This window comes from Eupeodes corollae, chromosome 3 (assembly GCF_945859685.1).
Source record: "Eupeodes corollae chromosome 3, idEupCoro1.1, whole genome shotgun sequence".
Lineage (NCBI taxonomy): Eukaryota > Metazoa > Arthropoda > Insecta > Diptera > Syrphidae > Eupeodes > Eupeodes corollae.
This window is the reverse complement of record NC_079149.1, coordinates 6511698-6532292: the sequence shown is the minus strand read 5'-3', so window position 1 is coordinate 6532292 and position 20595 is coordinate 6511698. Positions and strand designations below refer to the sequence as shown.

The window sequence follows — 20595 nt, the reverse complement described above, 5'->3', positions numbered from 1 at the left end:
CAACATGGCGCATAAAAGTACTGCATATTTAAAATTTTATTTTCTTTCAAGAATTATAAAGACCTCATTTAACTGATCATTTTAATTAATTTCCTTATTTGCAAAAATAGAAAATACAAATAATAAAAGAAGAAAAAAGATTTACTGATAAAGATAGTTTTGGTACTCTTCCCTTGACATAAGAGGTTTATGCTTTGAGAACTTCTTGATTTATATTAACAACATCATCATTCAACAATCATAAGAGACATAATTATTGTTATTGTTTGATTTTAATGACTATTTCGTTGCTAGAAAATCGGCAAATTATGGTCAGGTTTTTGTTTTTTTTAAGTCATTTCTGTATCCCATAAATTGATGGTTCGTACCTATTTAATAAAAGAAGAAAGAAAAACAGACTCAATAACAATTTTGACATCTAACGTAGGCTTTACTAAACTGCAGTGCTAGTGCGCCATTAATTTGGCTTTGCTCTAATTACCCGATGACACTTCTTGTGCACATTTTTTGTTTGTAAGCTAAAGCGTATAGTCAGAGAATTAAAGTCGTGATTTTTTAAAGCAATGATTTTTTTGGACATTTTATTTATTTATTTTTCAAGACACTAGCAGATGTTTATTTCGGGGTGATACAGGGGTTTCCAATAGGGACTGGTTTATTGTGACAGCTCGTGGCAGACATATTGTTTCTTTTACTTGCTGTCAAAATGTGTTTTTATTTATCAGTTAAAAACAAAGTTTAATCGTAGAGTAACACAATGTTAAAACTTTTTGATTTTAGAACAGTTGAAAGTTCATCACAATTTCGGACAAATAATCATCCTAAGCGATGAGGCAAGTTTTTGGATGAATGGGTACATGAATTAGCGAAACTGCTGGATTGCTGAAGACATTAATCCCAGAGAGATTCAAGAGGGACCAATGCATCCAAATAAATTTGTTTTATGGATTTTAGGCCGGAGTCGTCATCGGTATGTACAACTGTCGGTAGAGAATCAGGGCCTAGTGACTTACAACTCTCAACCATTCCTGTGTGAAAATAATTGTAGGGATGGGGTAGTACCCGTGGCATGATGGTTAGTGCGTTGGACTGTTAGAGGGTCCTTAACTCAAACTGAGCAGGCTTGGCATAAGCAAACCTTTGTTGTATATACTTTATGATATGCTTAACGGTAGAAAGTTTTTTGTCAAAAGTGGCAATGTAAGTTCTACCACAACATTCTTAATTAAAAATGGTCTTCAACAGGGAGCGGTGAATTCGACGATTCTCTTCAGCATTTACACCAGCGATCTGATAGGTGGTCTTACAAAGGCAATTGCGTACGCCAACAATCTAATTGAGTACAGAACGACCCGAAAGATTGAGGTTTGATTTCGACAAGATTCAGTTTCAATATTGCGATGACTGGAAACTGAAAATAAATCTCCAGAAATCAGACACAATTCTATTCCTGACTCCGTTGGCTAAGGCCACGAGTAATACGTACAAGAATTGGCGCAGGATGGTCATTGTTGATCTTCACGGGCAGCGATTAGCGAGCAAAAGTGTAGTGAAATTCCTATATCAGTAGATCAGTTAGATCAGAGCCTTCGCTCTGACGAAACGGCTGTTTTAAAGCTGTCGGCTTGACCTCAGAGTAAAGGTAATTTGCTACATGGCCCTTATACGACCGATAATCGTTTATGGTTGTTCTGTGTGGTTCAACGTTGCACATTCCCAGATGGAGAAGTTTCGGGTGTTCGAGCGGCAGTGTTTACGATGGTGTACCAGCTTATATCAAATAGCCGAATCTTCCTACATGCATGACTATTCCAACGAGGTCCTATACAACGGGGCTCGAATCAACACAATTGAAAATTTCGTAATAAAACTCGTTCGAGGTCACATCGCAAGAGCAATTTCTTCGACCAACAATTTAATTTTCGGCGCGTATTATCCGAAAGACGAGTATTTTGAGATTGCACGCTTGAGTGGCTTTATTCCACCAGAGGCATTCCTCTTTTTAGACAAATGCGGTCTGAAACAGGATAGATTGGCAGTTCCGTTAATCTACCACGTCAGACGAAGAACCGTGGATAGGCGCCTCCCGTACAATCGGGACGTCATGTCACAAGGCGGAGCAGAGCTTCGGTTCAGAAGGGCTGTGTCCGAACGGGACCGAACTGATAGGGTGAAGCAGGAGAACCAGTTTTGGTGGCTTCAATCGGCACTTGATAGTTGGTAGTCGGGATGGGGTTTTAAGCCTTGGCCGGCTTACATACTTGTTTTATAGTTTTAGGTTTAATAAAAAAAATAAAAAACATGAAATAGGGACAATAAAAGAAAAACAAAAAATGAAAAACAAAAAAAATGTTAGTTAGTTAGATTTCCTGCTGTGGTTGTTCTAGTTTTAAGTAGTTTATAGGTAGTTTTAAGTTGTATTTTAAGGACCTTATTTTATGTAGTTTTTAACTAAATATAAGAAAAAAAAGATATTGAAATTAGTTTTTTTTTTTTAACTTCCCATAGGAAGTTATTGTAATGGGTCCGATTTGTCAAATTGAAAATTTTGACTTTTCTCGACGTTTCAAGGTTCCTAGAGTCGAAATAAAAGATTTTTAGAAAGATGTCTGTGCGTGCGTGTGTACGTACCCTCGTAAGTTCGTGACGTTTTTTTCGTCGTCCATAGCTCAAGAACCAGAAGAGATATCGATTTCAAATAAATTTTGTTATACAGATAATAAGGCAGAAAGGGCTCTCAAGAAAATTTCATGAGTGGTGTTTTTACCATAGCAGTTTGAAAGAAAGGTGAAAATTTTGGTTAACCCTAAATATCTTACAAACCAAAAACGCTAGAGACTTGAATTAAATTTTATATAATATATTGTTACGTGATATCAAGGAAATGTATTTTTTTTTGAAAAAAATCGATTTAACGGTTGTTTTTATAAATCAAAAAACTGAAAAAAAAATACAAATTTGTCACCTCCAAAATCTTACGACTAAAATATGATTTCATCTCCAAAACAATTTTGTGCAACGATGAATAAAGTTTTTGACATCTGATAAAATTTTAAGAAAAGTCGAATTGACAGTTTTTTTTATAAAAAAATAATACTCAAAGTTGGTAAAAATTGATTATCGATTCAAATAACTTTTCAATAACTTGAAATTTAGGCTTCAAACTAATTTTATCTTATAAGAAATATTGTTTTCAACATTCTGAAAAAATGTTGAGAAAAATCGTTTTGACAGATTTTTTACAAAAAAATAAAAACCTATAAAAAAAATTAATAAAAGTTGGTAAAAACTGATTTTCGGCTCATATATCTTTTCAAAACTTTGAGATATTGGATTTAATTTACATTTATCTTTCAAAAAATATTGTTGTCAACATTCAGTAAAACTTTGAAAAAAATCGAATTGACAGTTTTTGTACAAAAAATTAAAAACCAAAAACAAATTAACAAAAGTTGGTAAAAATTGATTTTCGCCTCAAATATCTTTTCAAAAATTTGAAATATTGGCTTCAAACTAATTTTATCTTAAAAGAAATATTGTTTTTAACATTCGATAAAATTTTGAAAATTTTGAATTAACAGTTTTTTTACAAAAAATAAAACTCTAAAAAAACAATACTAAAACTTGGTAAAAATTTACTTTCGACTCAAATAGCTTTTCAAATATTAAAAATATTGGCTTCAAACTTTTTTATTTCACAAAAAATATTGTTTTCGATATACAGTAATTTTTATATAAAAATCCAACAGTCGGTTTTTTCATAAAAAAATAAAATCTACAAAAAATAGTACGCAAATTTGGTAAAAATTGATACGAGTATATAGAGACAAACTTTTAAGCAAGACAAATCGACAGACGGGTTGGGAAGTTATCAGCGTGGGTCGCGTCCCACCCTCTTTTTTAATTTTCTAATAAACAAAAAACAAATAAAATGATTAGCAGTAAAATAAAACTGAAAGGCATTAGAATTAATTAGCATTGTTTAACTTAGAAAGTCCGTATGGGACCGTAATGTGTTTGTAAGTTATAGTGAATTATGTTAGTTTTATGAATTTTTGTCTAGCTTTAAGATAGTTTTAAGAATGAATTAATAAAAATGAATTTAAAAAAAAGTGTGTTGGACTGCCATGCGAGAGGTCTTGGGTTCGATCCCTGCCTATGCCACATCAAGTATTTTTTACGGGTACTGCCTCTTACGAGGAATTGACATTGAGAAGTGATAAACAAGTTTCTTAAAATTTTATTTGACGTTTTGCTAAAAGTCAGACAAAGTGAATGACATATACAATATTAAACCCTTCTTCTCAGACTATATGAATAATGATATGAAAGAATAACCAACTGACCAATAAATAAATTGCAACTTTATAAGGCTCCCACATAAAATGTGGGAACCAATCTCAAAATCTAATCGCTCTTAAGCACGCGGTTGGTTTTATTTTTATTTTTATTTTTATTTTTGTTTGGTTTTTGTTGACTTCGTAGCTTCCGCTGGATCATTAAATGGTTTTAGATATAATATAATATTACTTTTATGCGAAGTACAATTTATTTATTGTTCAGGTACTGACCTATTGAGTTTAGGTCTTAAATTTGGGTCAGACTGGTTAATCAGACGAAAGGCAGTAAATTACCTCTGTCTCTACATAATTACTATTGTCTGATTTGGAAGGTGTGTCGTCACATTGATACGATAAAGATTAATTGTAGAAATTAATTAATTCATATCAATCAAATTTAAATCAAATGTAGTTGTGTTATTAATGATAAAGAAATGTAAATATTTTGAGTCATATGAAAAAATGTATTTCTAAAAATAGACAAACAATATTGAATATTTCGTGTTATTGAACTTTTCGGTTGATAAAAAATGGTTCGATGATTATTGTGCGATGTTTTGACCTCGCACCGTTGTCGTCGCGTAGGTTATCGTAGCGATAGTTTAATTTATGCAATATCTAAATTCTGATTAAAAAAATAAGTTTGTTATGCTTTAAAGTTGTGTATTTGAGAGCTCATATCATATCAAGTATGAATCAACTAGAACTTAGTAACAAATGGTTTTTTTTGGTTAATTTTTTGCAAAAATTAAGTTCACAGAAGCATGAAAGTATGAATGCGTCACTTTTTGGCAAAATTAATAAGTACCAATCCGTCACTTTTATTTCTATGTAAAAACAAAAATTATTCATCATCAACAAACAAACTAACATTTACTATTTTTAGCAAATTAGCAAAGCATGAAGCAAACATTAATAATCTTAAAATATTTTATGACAAGATGATTTTTTTTAATGGTTCCTTAGCATCAATCCTACATTCAAAGGCAATACAAATAACTATAACATTTTTGTACCCTAACTTACAATTGTAAAAAAAATTGACTAAACTTACCTTTGGTTGGATTATTTGGATAGGATCCTGCTTGCCCCACTGAAATTGATACGGAAAAAAACTAAATTAGGAAAGTCTTTGTTTTAAAGTAAATGAATTTCTTAAAACATCAAGTAAAAAAAAGAGCAACATTTGAGCCGTTTATTTTGAAAGTGGCATAAGTCACTTTTTCAAAAAAATCGAGTTGATGGCAACACTAAATACAATTGAACGGTATCTTTTCATTTTTAAATTGCGCTCAATAAGTTGAGAACTATTGAGATTTCTTCGAGAGAAGTATTGGTAATTAACGGTATAACAAATATCTTAAATATCTCGACTTAAAACAAAAGTGACTTATGCCACTTTCAAAATACACGGCTCATTTAAGAAACTTGTAAGGAATTTTGACTTAAAGGTTAAAAAGTTGGTAGAAACAAGAAAGTATTTTAACTTGAGATGACACTTTGTTGGCTATGAACTTTTTTCTAGAAAACATTCAAGCTTCATGAAGAAAAACATTTGTTTAATATATTTAAATAAAGATCTTGAAGCTTAATACAAAATTCAAAACATCCATTTAAAAATCTGGTTTCTGGTACCAGTAAAATTACAGTGGCAATATTTTGAAAATAACTTTTAAGAGTGTGAAAAAAATGTTAATTTATTATTTACAATTCTCAATTGTGTTTTCAATGAACGTATACATTTTAACAAAGCCGCAAAGCCGCTAGAGGCAATGCCGTAATGACAAGCTTTTTAAAGAAGCTTGTGATCATTTCGTAAGGACCATGCACTAACTTAACTGTAAGATAGTAAATGCTTCTGCACCGTATAGAAGGACGGGGATGATAAGGATCTTATATAGCAACATTTTGGTCCCTCGAGAGAGGACTTTACCACTCAATTGCTTTCTTAGTCTAAAGAAACAGCGGTTAGCAAGAGTTATTCTGCGTTTGATCTCAGCGCTGATATTGTTTTCTACGTTTACAGTGGAGCCTAGGTAGACGAAGTCCTTGGCTAACTCAAAGTTACGTCTGTCGATGGTGACGTTTTGACCAAGACGTCTCGGTGTTGTATGTCCTTTCTTGACGACAGCATGTACTTTGTTTTGCCCTCATTAACCGTTAAACCCATTTTTGCCGCCTCTGCCTCAATACTCACAAAAGCCCCATTGAAACCACGCTGAGTTCTTCCGATTATGTCAATGTCATCAGCATTATGCTGGTAATTGAACAGACTTTTGAAAGATAGTGCCTCTAGTGTTGACGTGTGAGCTCTGCACTATTCTTTCAAGCACGATGCTAAAAAAATCACATGACAGCGCATCACCTTGTCTAAATCCTTTTTTGACATCGAAAGGGTCTGTTGAGTTGTTTCCAACCTTTAATATTTTATAGGATGTTAAGTAGACTGATTCCTGTATAGTTGGTGCAATGAGAGGTTATCCTTTTTTCAGGATCGGGCCAAGAATACTGAGGTTCCATTCATCGGGCATGCTTTCTTTAGACAATATCTTACAGATAAGTTGGTTTATGCTCCTAACCAACTTATGTCCAGCTGTTTAAAAGAGCTCGGCATTCAAGCCATCAGCTCCAGCGGCTTTATTAGACTTCAGCTTAGATATGGCAATCTTTACTTCGTCTAAGTCGGGAGGACTGGTTTGTTGGCTTTCGTCGTCTATGTTGAATGGATCATCCTGCCTGACAGCGGAATTCAGTTCGTCGTCGCCGTTATACAGTCTGCAGAAGTGGTCCTTCCATATCCTCAGCATTGACTGGGGTTCTACTTTCGTCTTTGCAGCCTACGGTTCTAGGTTTACCTGTGAATTTCGTTTCACCTGTTCATAAAACTTTCGAACTTCATTCCTGCTTTTAAGCCTCTCACCATCTTCGACAACACGCTTATCATGCCCTCTCTTTTTCCTTCTGAGAAGTCGGTGTTCCTCTTGCCTCTTCTGCTCAGAGAGCTCATGAGCAGCTCTCGTCCTTTTATGCAGCGCCGCTTTGCGTGCCTGTTGTTTGGCTGCATTTGCCTGCCGACATTGTGTTGGTGGCTGTTTGAAACCCAGCACATCAGAGGCGGCTTCTCTGAATGCATCTTGGCAATGTTGCCACTGGTTTTCGATAAATTGTGTTGGCGGCAGAGAGCTTCGAGAGAGGTAACTTGTAACTCAGTCGGAAAGGATTTGGGGATCTCTGGCAATTGTAGCTGTTCGACGTTGTACCTTCTCCCAGCACCTCCCTGTTTTGCCTTATGTCTAGAAATCCGAAGTGCTACCTTGGATACAACACGGTAGTGGTCCGAGTAGATGTTAGCTCCACGAAAAGTTCGTACATTCATGATGCTGGAAGCGTGTCTGGCGTCGATCGCAATATGATCAATCTAGTTGATGGTAGATTGATCTGGAGAAGTCCAAGTTCGTTTGTGGATGTTGAGGTGTGGAAAACGCGTACTGGCTACCATGACGTTTCACCCCGCAGCGAAATCTATGAGCCTGAATCCGTTGTCGGAAGTGTTTTCGTGCATGCTGTTCTTCCCGATTATTCCACCAAAGATGTCTTCCCTTCCTAGCTTGGCATTAAAATCTCCCAGGACAGTTTTAATAACGTAGCTAGGACACTGCTCATATCTTTTGTCTAAGATCTCGAAGAACATATCTTTGGTGTTGTCGTCTTTCTCTTCTGTGGGGCGTGGGTGCATATCAGGCTAATGTTGCCGAATTGAGCCTTGATGCGTATGGTCATGAGGCACTCATTGATGCACCTATAGCTCAAGACTTCTTGCTTAAGTCTTGCTCCAATGACGAAGCCGCATCCAAATAAGCGCTGTTGGTTTTCGTGGTAGCAGTCACCATAGTAAATATCGCAGTTTTTCATCCTCTTTTTTCCCCGGCCCATCCCATCGTATTTCCTGGATGGCGGTGATGTCTGCTTTTTAGCAGTCTAGGGCTCCGATAATTCTTCGATGGTTTGTTAAGGGACCTAACATTAAACGTGCATATCCGAAGTTCGTTGTCCTTAAATCGTTTGCGTTGGTTGTCAACAGTAAATCCGTCCGTATAAAAGGCTTGTTGGTACTTCGCAACTATGAAGCTTTTACGTGGCCAGGAAGTCACCCCGACGGCACAACCGCCAACCTGGAGGGCCAGAACCTAAGTATAACTCCAAGGACTGGGAGCCGGATAAAAACGCTCCTTGTAAGCCTGAGCTCCGAATAAGTCCTATAAGGTGTTCACTAAGTAGTTCAACCTTACTGGAACTGTAGACGCCACCGTTGATTACATCTCGGGAATTCCTCCGCTATCATCTGGATAAGGAGAGGTGCCATCATGGAAAAAACCTCTCCCCCCTCTTTCGTTTGCTGCTCCCAACAACTTTTCACTGGGGTTGAAACCCAATCTCCAGTTGAGGTACTAGGCACCCAATGTTCACCACGGGGAGGTGAGATTAGGAGTGATGTGGGTTTTGAGAAAAACCTGTGGACGTTTGTGTCCTCTTGAATACACATGTCTACCATTTGAACATTTATTTACATTAATTCCTACCCGTGTACATCTCTCTAATTACTTGAGCATTCTTATTGATTAGGTCAAAAGCAGCTTTAAAGTCAACGAAAAACGTGAAAACCTTTTTGTAACGTGCTTAAACGCTGTGACTATAGATGATAGTGTAAAAATGTGACCGATCGTTGAAAATTTTTTTTTTTGTTTAACACAGCTTCAATTTCTTCGCTATCAATGTATTCATCTAATATTTGGCCAGTGATTAAAAAACTTAAAAAACGTAAACGTATCTATAAAAGTTGAAAACAACTTCACCGAACCTTTCGATGTCAAAAGATGCTTAAGACGAAGTGATGCGCTACCATGTGAATTCGTCCTTGAAAAAATAGAGCAGAGCTCAAACGTCAAAGTTTGTCTAGTTAGTCGCATATGCTGCTGACAAAATTGAAAGAATTCATCATAATGCCAATGATACTTTTGTGAATATTTATACAGATGCGGAAAAAATGGGTTTAGCGGTTACTGAGTGCAAAATAAAGTACATTTTGTCATCAAGAAAGGGCCCGAACGTCTCTACCAAAACAAAAGTAATTTCGGTCGTTTTTGGGGAAAAGTTCTTCGTGTGATCTACGGTCCCATATGCATAGAAGGTGAGTGGAGGAGAAGATAGAACGACGATCTGTACGGGATTTACACCATGCAGGCTAAGGCAAAACTATAAAAGTCCAACCCCCGAAATAGGTGGGTCACGAAGAGCGCATTGAAATAAATGCTTCAACCCGAAAAGTCTTCGAATCCATGCCCGAAAGACAGAGCAGCATAGAAGGGCCCCGGATCATCTGGCTTGTATAAGTGGAAGTTTACCTAAACCAGCTTGTTCACGCAACTGGAGTCATTAAGATAGGGACCGAGCAAGCAAGCGGACTGTAGCGCCAACTTATGTAAGTTATCAAAATTTCATTTATAATTTTAGAAAGAACTAAATTTTTTTAATATATTGTATTATTTAATATTATTTTTAAATAAATAAAACAAGTTTTTCAAAAATTGTCATTCAAATTTGTATTTTGATGGTGAAACAAGGTTTTGAAATAGTAAGTTTGTGTCTTTTAACAATCAGAAGCTTCAATCATTTTTAACAGGAATTCGGTTGGATTTAAAATTTTACATTAAAAATTGGTCTATTTTTCTCTAAAACCTAACTAATTGATAAGGTTCGTAGTTATTATTAAATGGAAAGACCACAAGAACAAGTTTTTTTAAAACCAGTTCTTCTGTTTTAAAATTGTGTTTAAAGACCAGTATTTCTGAGAAATGCCAGTCGAAATCAACTAGTTAATTTTATGAAAGTCAAAGTACTGTTAAATAGCTGTCAAAACTCAAATGTGACAGTTCTCTGTTTTAAAACTGTATTTAAAGATCAGTATTTCTGAGAAATGCCAGTCGAAATCAACTAGTTAATTTTCTGAAAGTCAAAGTACTGTTAAATAGCTGTCAACACACAAATGTGACAGTTCTCTGTTTTAAAATTGTATTTAAAGATCAGTATTTCTGAGAAACGACAGTCGAAATCAACTAGTTAATTTTCTGAAAGGTGAAAGTCAAAGTAATGGTAAATAGCTGCCAAAACACAAATATGACAATTATTCTACAAGAAATATGACATTTCTGACATTTACGACTTGCGGAAAAAATTGTTAACCAATTTTTCTATTTTAAAATTGTATTTAAGAACCAGTATTTCTGAGAAATGACAGTGGAGTTCAACGAGTACATTGTATGAAAGGGGAAAGTCAAAGTAATATTAAATAGCTGTCAAAACACAAATGTGACAGTTATTTTACAAGAAATATGACGTTTTTGACATTTACGACTTTCAAAAAAAAAAGAATTAGACAAACAACAAGTTGCAGTTTTCTATTTCTATTTCAAAATATCATTAGAACCACTCAAAAATTTCACCATGGGAAGCATTATTTTGACAGTTCTTTGTTCTGCTCATATTTTTCTATAAAAATGTGACATAATATAAAAGTGACATAAAATGTCAAGTTAAATCCGAATTAATAAACTCGTTGCCTTTAGACTTGATTCATCTATTACTCAAAGTTACTTTCGTTTTTTTAAATTCTTTTTGTCTTTAGAAATTTTGGGAAATGTTCAAAATTTAACACCCGAATATTAATTAACTGTTTTTAGGATGTATGCCAAAAAGGTGTTCAGAAATTAGAGCAAAATTTAAATTATACGTCATTTGTGAATACAAAAGTAGTGGCAACCCTATACAAAAAAATGACAACAGAAAGGTTGGTCATGTAAAAAGAATGCTACACACATCTTCCACAGTTTTTTTTAATATTAAGACTATTCTCTTAATATTTTATTATTAATTATTAATTTTAAAAATTGGTTGTACCAAAATAAGAACTCTACAGGAAAGTCGTACCTTTTGCACGTTGCGGTAGCCATTAGAAAAAACGATCCTCTGTTTTTATCAACCCAAACTATGAGCTGTCAAGTTTGTTTTGTTTTCAAGGGTTTCAAATACTTTGTCATACACATATGACATCCACTACAAGTCTTGCGTCAATTTTAAAACACCCGTTATGGTGATTTCAAGAAGCTGCGAATTGTCAAAGTATTTATAAGTTTACAATTCATGTGACATACCCAAGGCAGGATTGGAAGCTTGTGCCCTTGAAATCAGTTAAAGTTATGAAAAATTAACCTTGCCAAAGAAACACTTTGCAAAATTGCAAAGTGAAATGTAGTTTAAAAATAATTATAAGCTCTAATGTCCATGTTTTGAAGTATTTAGCATAGTTTCCCCTCTACCTTTGATGTACTTAACGGTTGTTAAGAACAAAAGGTTCAAAAGATTGAATAATAATTAGCCTGCAGCAAAAAGAAATACAACAAAAAACAAACATTGTGCAAAGTGCCGAAAAGTATACTTTCTTTTTTGTTCAACCTTTTGAAAAGTTAATCTACACACTTTACTTTTTGCCAGTCTAAAGGTAAACTGAAGCTGTAAAAGTTATAGGCTATAATATTTAAAAGAATACATAATAATTGAGTTTCCTTACTTTTTCGATTTCCTTGTCCATAGTCATCGGGATTGAAAAAGGTTGCAATCATTTTATCATCGTTATACCCTTGCTGCTGAATTGTAACGCCATTGGATTCACTTTGTTGTCCTTGCGAGACATAACCATAACCTGGTCGTGGACTGCTGTCTTTTTTTGGTGGTCGAACAACAGGTCCAATAGGCTGTCCGCCATAGCCTCCGCTTTGTGAAGACTGCTGAGTACTTCCATACGCTGGATCAGGTCTATTCGTATAATCGAGGCCATTGTTGGGTTTTATTGTGTCAGCTGCACTTGAGCTACCCGATGACCCACCATTTCCTGGCCTTGGTAGATAAGACGAGGTGGTTTCGTCATAGTTGGGCCTAGTGCCACCATTTCCACCAGATTTTGTTGGCCTCGTGTATCCCGAATCACTGCTTGGTTGCATTGGCCTGGTGTAGCTGCTGTCGGTGGAAGGAATTGGCCTTGAATAGCTTGAATCACTCGGTGGAATGGGTCTCGTGTAACCTGAGTCACCCGGAGGAATTGGCTTATTGTCAGGAAGATGTGAGAAAACATGGGAGTCCTGAGTTGTTGGACGGGAACCGGTATCATACTTAACCGGCTTCCCATAGCTGTACCCATTGCCATAGCCCAAGCCAAATATTGGTCGGGGATGGTCGTGGTGCTGTTGATCATCTGCACTTGGATAGCTTGGCTTGTATCGATCTCCCAAGGTGGGGGAATTTTGTGCATAGCCCCCAGGATAGTAGACTTCCTGATTCGGTGAGGGGTAATTCTGCTCGTAGAGCATCGGATATTGATACAATGGATAGACGTCGTGTGAGAAGTAAATCCGATCACCATTCCCACCGGAGTTAACCCATTTGTCATCATTTTGACCATTACCACCGCCTCCACCCGCGCCACCACCATTGCCATAGGTACTCGAAGGACCTTTTGTTGAGTGGTAGCCTGAGTTGTCTACTGAAGTTGGATAGTTCGTACTGTACACATCAGTGGGTGTGGGAGGAGCTGGATACCGATCGGTTTCAATGTGAAACTGTTCTTCAGGCGTTGTTGGGGATGAGTTGACAATTAAAATAGGCGATCCCGCCACCGAAGTAGGTCTGCTAGGACCGTGATCCTGCTGCTGATTGTACGAATCCGAAGCTATTGGTATCGTGTTGTCATGTAAATCGAAACAGTTTGTTTTGCGTGCATACAAATCAAAGTCGGGATCGAAAATTGTTCCGGGTGGGCGTGATCCAGTCGAGTCGATTTTCTCCGATGACAGCTGACAGGTGCCATTTCCACGTCGATGGACACTGCAAAATAAAAATAACCAAATAAACAAATCAATGAATAAAACATTGTTTATAAGCTTTTGTGTATATTTGAATTAAATAATGACCAACCCAAAAGATATCGCCTGACAATTATCACCGGCTCTGATGCACATCTCTTTGCAGGCCATCAATGAGTTTGTGTCTTCGGTGCGAAAGGTCTTCTCAAATGGCAACATTGCTTCCAATGCGATTCGCTCGAAACAATCTGAAATCGAATTGGGAATGAAATTGAAATTATTTGCTAATTCGGATAAAAGAGGTGGTGAACGTCGCCGCTTCTTCGAACGTAAAAAAGTAACCAATTATTCTTTGTTTAAAGTGATTCTTCGTGATGTAACTAACAACAATGTGCCGGAAGAATGTCTGATGTCAGGGTACAGTCGTAAGTAAGTTGTTGCATAATTTATGTCTGGAAGTTAATTGAGTGATTTTAACCAATCTTTAAACAAATAGAGTTGCATCGATACTTTAAGAAGAGGCTGAAGCAGCATGGTTTAATCGTTTTATGTAACAACAAGTAAAGTAAAAATGTCTCTGAAAGAGCTAAGATACATTTTTGAAGTAGAAGAAAAGGAAGTATTCATTTTTGATTGTTTAGAAAAATAAAAATAAAAAGGGGCTGGGATGCGACCCACACTTATAACTTCCCATCCCGTCTTTCGATTTGTCTTGCTTAAAAGTTTGTCTATATACATTTCTTGATACGAGTACCAATTTTTACCAAATTTGTGTACTATTTTTTGTAGATTTTATTTTTTAAGAAAAAACGGACTCTTGGATTTTTATATAAAAATTACTGAACATCGAAAACAATATTTTCTGTGCAATAAAATAAGTTTGAAGCCAATATTTTTAATTTTGAAAAACTATTTGAGTCGAAAGAAAAGTTTTACCAAGTTTTAGTATTGTTTTTTTTTTATATTTTTGTAAAAATACTGTCAATTGGATTTTTTTCAAAATTTGACCGAATGTTGGAAACAATATTTTTTATAAGATAACATTAGTCTAAAGCCAATATCTACAATTTTTGAAAAGATATTTTAGTCGAAAACTAATTTGTTAATTTTTTTTCGGTTTTTAATTTTTTGTGAAGAATTTTTTTTGCATTTTGTTTTGATTTATAAAAAAAACCGTTAAATGGATTTTTTTTTCAAACAAATTACTTCTTTGATATTACGTTACAATATATTATATAAAATTTAATTCAAGTCCCAAGCGTTTTGGTTCGTAAGATATTTAGTGTTAACCAAAATTTTCACCTTTTCTTCAAATTGCTATGGTAAAAAAATAGGGACCTTGAAACGTCGAGAAATGTCAAAATTTTCAATTTGACAAATCGGACCCATTACAATAATTTCCCATGTGAAGTTAACAATTTCTTTGTTTTAATACAAATTTCACTTGAGCCTTTCTTAAGGAATTAAAAAAACAACAGTTTTTAAAACATATTTCTGGGTCTTAAATATATTTTAAAAAGTTTATTTTTTGTGCAAATTGGAATTACAAATTTAAAAGGCCTTACAGTAAAATTTCTGTTCCTAAAATTGACAGGACTCAAATTGTTTTAGTTAGTTTCTATTCTACTATGTGGAAAAACTTCTATAGGTTTTTCGAAGGCCTTTAAGGAATTTTTCTATGAATTCAGCCTTTAGAAAAAAAATTAATTGTCTGGTGACTTCTTTAGTGTAAAAAAAACTGAAAAAAAACTAGAACTCCTAACTTCTTATAAGTGACATTTAAAATACTTACTATCTTGCAATAAACCAAATTGTTACTTGAGAAGCTTTGAAAAGTATGCAATCAATAACTTATGTTTAAGCTGTCGATGTAATTCTGACGTTCAGTTTTGGCATTATGTTTTGCTTATTTTTTGCGGGTGAAATAAGTTAAAGTCTATGGTGCAAAATTTTAAAGAACCTATTGTTAAAAGTTTAACGATTCACTAGATAGTAATTTCCTAATATTTAGCAATTTTCTAGAATTTTCCAAAATTGTAAACCTTTGCTAACTAGTTAATTGCTAATTGCCTTTTATTAAAAAAAAACAAGCATCCAAACATGTCTAAAAAGTGACAGTTCGTAGAAATAAACAAAACGTTAAAGGGTATTAAACGGACCTATTAATTGGAATTTCCAACTACTAACTCGACCATTCCAACCACTGATCTTATAAGAATAATTGAGCAGATGTCATATGAATTTTTCAAATTGCTAAAAGTTATAGTAGCAGCTCCGTGATTTTAATTTTAGAAATTATTAAAAGATAATAAGATGTTAAAATTTTTTAAAATCAGCTGAATCATCTCTTAAGCCTTGTAAATTTTTAAAAATCGATTTTACAATTTAGTAAAACATTTTAAATTTTGCGCCAATATCTTTTTTCGATATCAAAATCCATTTTTATTAATATTTAGTAGGTTAATATTTTTTTGTAAAACAACTAAACTGTCGATTATTTTTTTTTTAATTCACACCAGATGTCAAAAACTGTGTTGTTCGTTCTATGTATTTATTTTTAAGGTAATATCAAAAAAGATAGAGAAAGTTTGTTCTCAAAATACTTCAACAGAAATTGAATTTTTTTAAGATGTAAGTTGATTTTTGCAGGTTTTCGAATTTCTCACACAAAATTATATAAAAATCAACAACAATCAAATAACTTCGAGCGAAAAATAAAATAATATAAAATAACTTTTTACCAAACTTTTTGGAAAGTGTTTATTTAATAATAAAAAAATTCATTAAAATTATTTCAAAATTTTGGTAACAATATTCTCTACAAAACTAGGTAATTTTGAATTCAGGAAGTTAAATTATTCTCAAGATATTTTAGTTCATTTTTACCAATTTGTGAGGTTTTTGGTTTTTGAAAAATAAGCCTTTAATTCCATAGCTCTATGAATTCTACGAGTATTAGATGTTTAAAACTTACGGACTTAATTAAATTTTTCTCCAAAAAATGTTGGAGGTGACAAAAAATATAATTGATTTTTTTTTCCAAAATTATGCATACAGTCAAACTTCTTTATAACGAACTTCCTTATAATTCTCTCTATAGCAAATTTCATTTTGTTCCCCTTCCCTTTAAGAAATATCCCATACGAATTAGGGTTCTTTATAACGAGATTCTCTTTATAAGAATCTAATTTTGTGGCCCGAAAGAAAAGTTGTTTCTTTATAACGAAATGTCAATTTTCAAATTTGAAAAGAAAGTTTACCATGATTTGTATTCCTTATTTTAAAAGGGAACTCCCCGTTTTGGGAAGAATTTTCTTGAAGTGAATGTGTGTAGAAATGTTATGCATATCAACAGGTGAATTGTTTGATTTGGCATGGCATTTTGAGTTCGAGAATTGTTGCCAAAATGTCGAAGCGCAAAGCTATTTCGCTATCAGAGAAGTTATCGATGATTGAAAAAGTTAAAAGGGGAGAAAAGAAAAAAGATGTTGCAGAAAAAATTGGTGTATATTTTAGAACATAATCGACAATTTTAAAGAACGAATGCAAAATTTTAAAGTTTGCCGAAGAAAGTTCAAACAGAGGCCACAAAAAAAACTAAGAAAAACAAAATACGGTAATGTGGATAAAGCAATGTTAAAATGAGTGCAGATAAACAGGAAAAGGAATTTACCAATCTCGGGCTCTATTATCAAATAAAAAGCTAATTTTTTTCTGAATCTTTGGGACAGCATAATTTTAAAGGCAGTAAGTTAGTAAATTACAACACAACGTTTTGTTTTTGATTTAAAATCAAAAAATCTGTATAAATACGGCATCAAACAAAACAAACAAACTGTGAGTGGGAAAGGGGCTCACGTAGATGAAGAAGTGTGCCAAAATTGGATCAAAAATACGCTTCCAAATTTACTGGACCGATACAGCCTTGAGAATGTTTTTAACGTAGACGAAACGGGTCTTTTTTTTTTAAATGTCTTTCTCAAAAAACACTGGATTTCAAAAACGAAAAGTGTCACGAAGAAAAAAAAGCAAGGAGAGAGTAACCTTAAGGTTGGATCAAATATGGCAGGTGATGAAAAGTTAAAGCTTTTAGTGATTGGGAAAAGTGCAAGGCTTCGTTGTTATTATTGTTATAATAGAAATCCAGTCCTTGCCAGTTGATAAGAACTCTTGGATGACCGGTGAACTTTTCCAAAAATGGATAATCAAAGAGGACCAACAATTTTTGCGACGGGGACTGAAAGTTTTATTTTCTCTTGATAACTGTCAGGCGCACCCACACATGGTTCAGATTTATTTAAAGGTAATAAAGTTGTAATTTTTCCCACCGAATACAACAACAATACTCCAACCAATGGATCAAGGCGTGATTCAAAATTTAAAAGTTTAGTATTGTCACCGATTCTTACAGAGAGTTCTTGAAGCTATAGATCAGGGATGAGAATACAAATCAAATATTTTGGATGCCAAGTGATGATTATCCTCTTACATTTGACGATTATGTACCATGGAGATCCCTTCAGACGAAATAATTTTGAATGTTATTACATCTGAGGATGAGGAATCGGAGTCATTAGATGACAATGCTAAAAATCGAATTTATTCGAAAAAACCCAACGATAATGATATGACAGCTGCATTTGGTAATATTCGAAGTTTTATTGAAACAAAAGGTGAAACCTCAGATGATGCATACATATGTTCATCTTACTAAATCTGAAGATTTTTATAATAAAACAAAAAACAAAACTGCTCAGGTGCAATCGAAAAGTGATATGTTTTTACTTAAAAAATAAAAAGACATACGTTTCCTTAAAATGAGTGTTTTTTGTATACTTTTTTTGAAAATATAAAAGAACACTTGCAGTGTTAAAAACAAAAATGTCTATATAACAAATTTTTTATAAAACTTCCTTATAACGAAGCAATTTTTTGTTCCCTTGAAGTTTCGCTATAAAGAAGTTTGACTGTATTTAATATGACGTCAATTTGATAAAAGACTCTAGCATTATTGGCTTGTGAGATATTTAGTCAATCAAAATGTTCAGTTTTTTGAAAAGTTTTGTCTGCATCTGTTAATAACTGTATAAAAAAGTTTATTTCAAGTCAGTATCACTGCTGGTTCTTTAGATATAAACGCACACAGATATCTATGTAAAATTATAGAGTCAGTTTAAAAATTATTCCCGTATTTTAAAATTTTAAAAAGCACCAGTTTGTTTTCAAAAATTTAAATTCCTTTTGATGTCTTAATTTTTTAAAATTTTTAGAAAATTTTAAAATATTTTTAGTAGCTTATTAAAATACGTTTTAAATTTTAATTTCGCAATCAAAATTATGATTCATTTTCGAGATTTTCGAATTTTTTAAAAAAAGTTTAATAGTTTTTCTTTAATCAACAATGAAAACAATGAAAATTTGATCATCAAATATTTTTAAATTTTTATTTAAGAAGAAAACAAATTTTTGAATTTTTAAAATTCAAATTTTCGATTTTTGACGAAAGTATTTGTATGGCGCTACTGTTTTTTCGCCTTACAAAAAAGTTATGTTATGTAACTATAAGAAATGTGAAGATCTCAAAATTTTATATCTATAAAAAACATCCAACAACATTAATTAAATGATCATTGTTTATTATTAATTTTAGTACTATTTCTAGTAGATTTAATTTGTATGAAAAAACGGACTGTTGGATTTTCGAAACAATATTTTCTATGAAATAAGAAAAGTTTGAAGACATTATTTTTAATTTTTGAAGAGATTTTTGATTCGAAAGTAAATTTTTACCAAGTTTTAGTATTGTTTTGTATAGTTTAATTTTTTGTACAAAAACTGTCAATTAGATTTTTCTCAACATTTTGCTGAATGTCAACAACAATATTTTTTAAAAGAAGAAAGTAGTTTAAAGCCGATATATCAAAGTTTTGAAAAGATATTTGAGTCGAAATTAATTTTTGCCAACTTTTATTTTTTTTTTAGGATTTTATTTTTTGTAAGAAAAATTATTAATTCGATTGTTCTCAAAATTTATCCGAATATTGAAAGCAATATTTCTTATAAGATAAAATAAGTTTAAAGCCCTAATCTTAAGTTCTTGAAAAGATATTTGAGTCGAAATTCAATTTTTACTAACTTTGAGTAATGTTTTATTAGGTTTTTATAATTTAAAAAAAATGTCAATTTGATTTTTCTCAAAATTTTACCAGATGTTCAAAACATTATTTTTCGTTCTACAAATTTGTTTTAGAGATGAAATCATTTTTTATTCGTATGATTATCGGGTGACAAATTTTGTTTTTTTTTTGATTTAGAAAAAAACAGTTAATTAGATTTTTGTCTAAAACTATTTTGCTTTTATATCAAGTTACAAAAAAATGTATAAAAGTTTGTAAAAATTGATTTTCGACTCAAATATCTTTTCAAAAATTGTGGATATTGGCTTTAAACTACTTTTATTTTTCAAAAAATATTGTTGTTAACATTCAGTTAAATTTTGAAAAAAATCGAATTGACAGTTTCTGTACAAAAAATTTAAAACCAAATTTGAGATATTGGCTTCAAACTAATTTTATTTTATAAGAAATATTGTTTTCAACATTTGATAAAATTTTGAATAAAAACGAATTGACAGTTTGTTTTACAAAAAATAAAACTCTAAAAGAAAACAATACTAAAACTTGGTAAAAATTTACTTTCGACTCAAAAAGCTTTTCAAAAATTAAAAATATTGGCTTCAACCTTATTTATTCCACAGAAAATATTGTTTTCGATATTCAGTAATTTATCAGTGTGGGTCGCATCCCAGCCTCTTTTTAAAATTTTGAGTTTGATTTTTCTTACGAACTCAAAACAACCATTCGGCTGGCAGCTTTAAATCTGAAAACTCCTTTTTCAACAAAGTTTTCATCTTTGCAAGACAAGGATTTGTATGCGATCTCAACATAATTAGACCCTCGCTATAAGCATACATTTTTCAAATCCATCACCGAGGAAAGAATAAAATATGCAATTCTAAAGATGATAAATGATCCATTAAGCACCAATTCTCCTACGTTGTCGCCAAATGCAAACAACACAAAACAGAAGAAAATGGATTCGGAAGCAGGAACGTCCGGTTTAAGTTACAAGGCTTGCTTCAGAAGCGATATGGCAATGATGCTAGATTCATCAACTTTTACTCACTGTTACTGTTAATCACCTCCACCTGCCAGTGTTCCCAGCGAACTACTATTTAGTGGAGCTGGATTAATAGACGATCCACTAAGAAACATATTACAGTTTGTGAAGGCTGCAATCTTGATTTTTATTAAATATAACTCACCCATATTTGAATTTAATTA

At 33.0% G+C, this 20595-nt stretch overlaps 1 protein-coding gene across 4 annotated transcripts in view; it reads right to left on the bottom strand.

Moving 5' to 3' along the window:
- Window positions 1-20595, bottom strand: part of LOC129949610 (uncharacterized) — a 50506-nt gene that overhangs the window by 16289 nt on the left and 13622 nt on the right. For all 4 annotated transcript variants that reach the window (XM_056061173.1, XM_056061174.1, XM_056061171.1 and 1 more), the window contains exons 3-5: window positions 13365-13500; window positions 11965-13274; window positions 5395-5433 (exon numbers count right to left, since the gene is read on the bottom strand). In XM_056061173.1, the coding sequence (XP_055917148.1) occupies window positions 5395-5433; window positions 11965-13274; window positions 13365-13500 (1485 nt within the window). The remainder of the gene's footprint in view (window positions 1-5394; window positions 5434-11964; window positions 13275-13364; window positions 13501-20595) is intronic.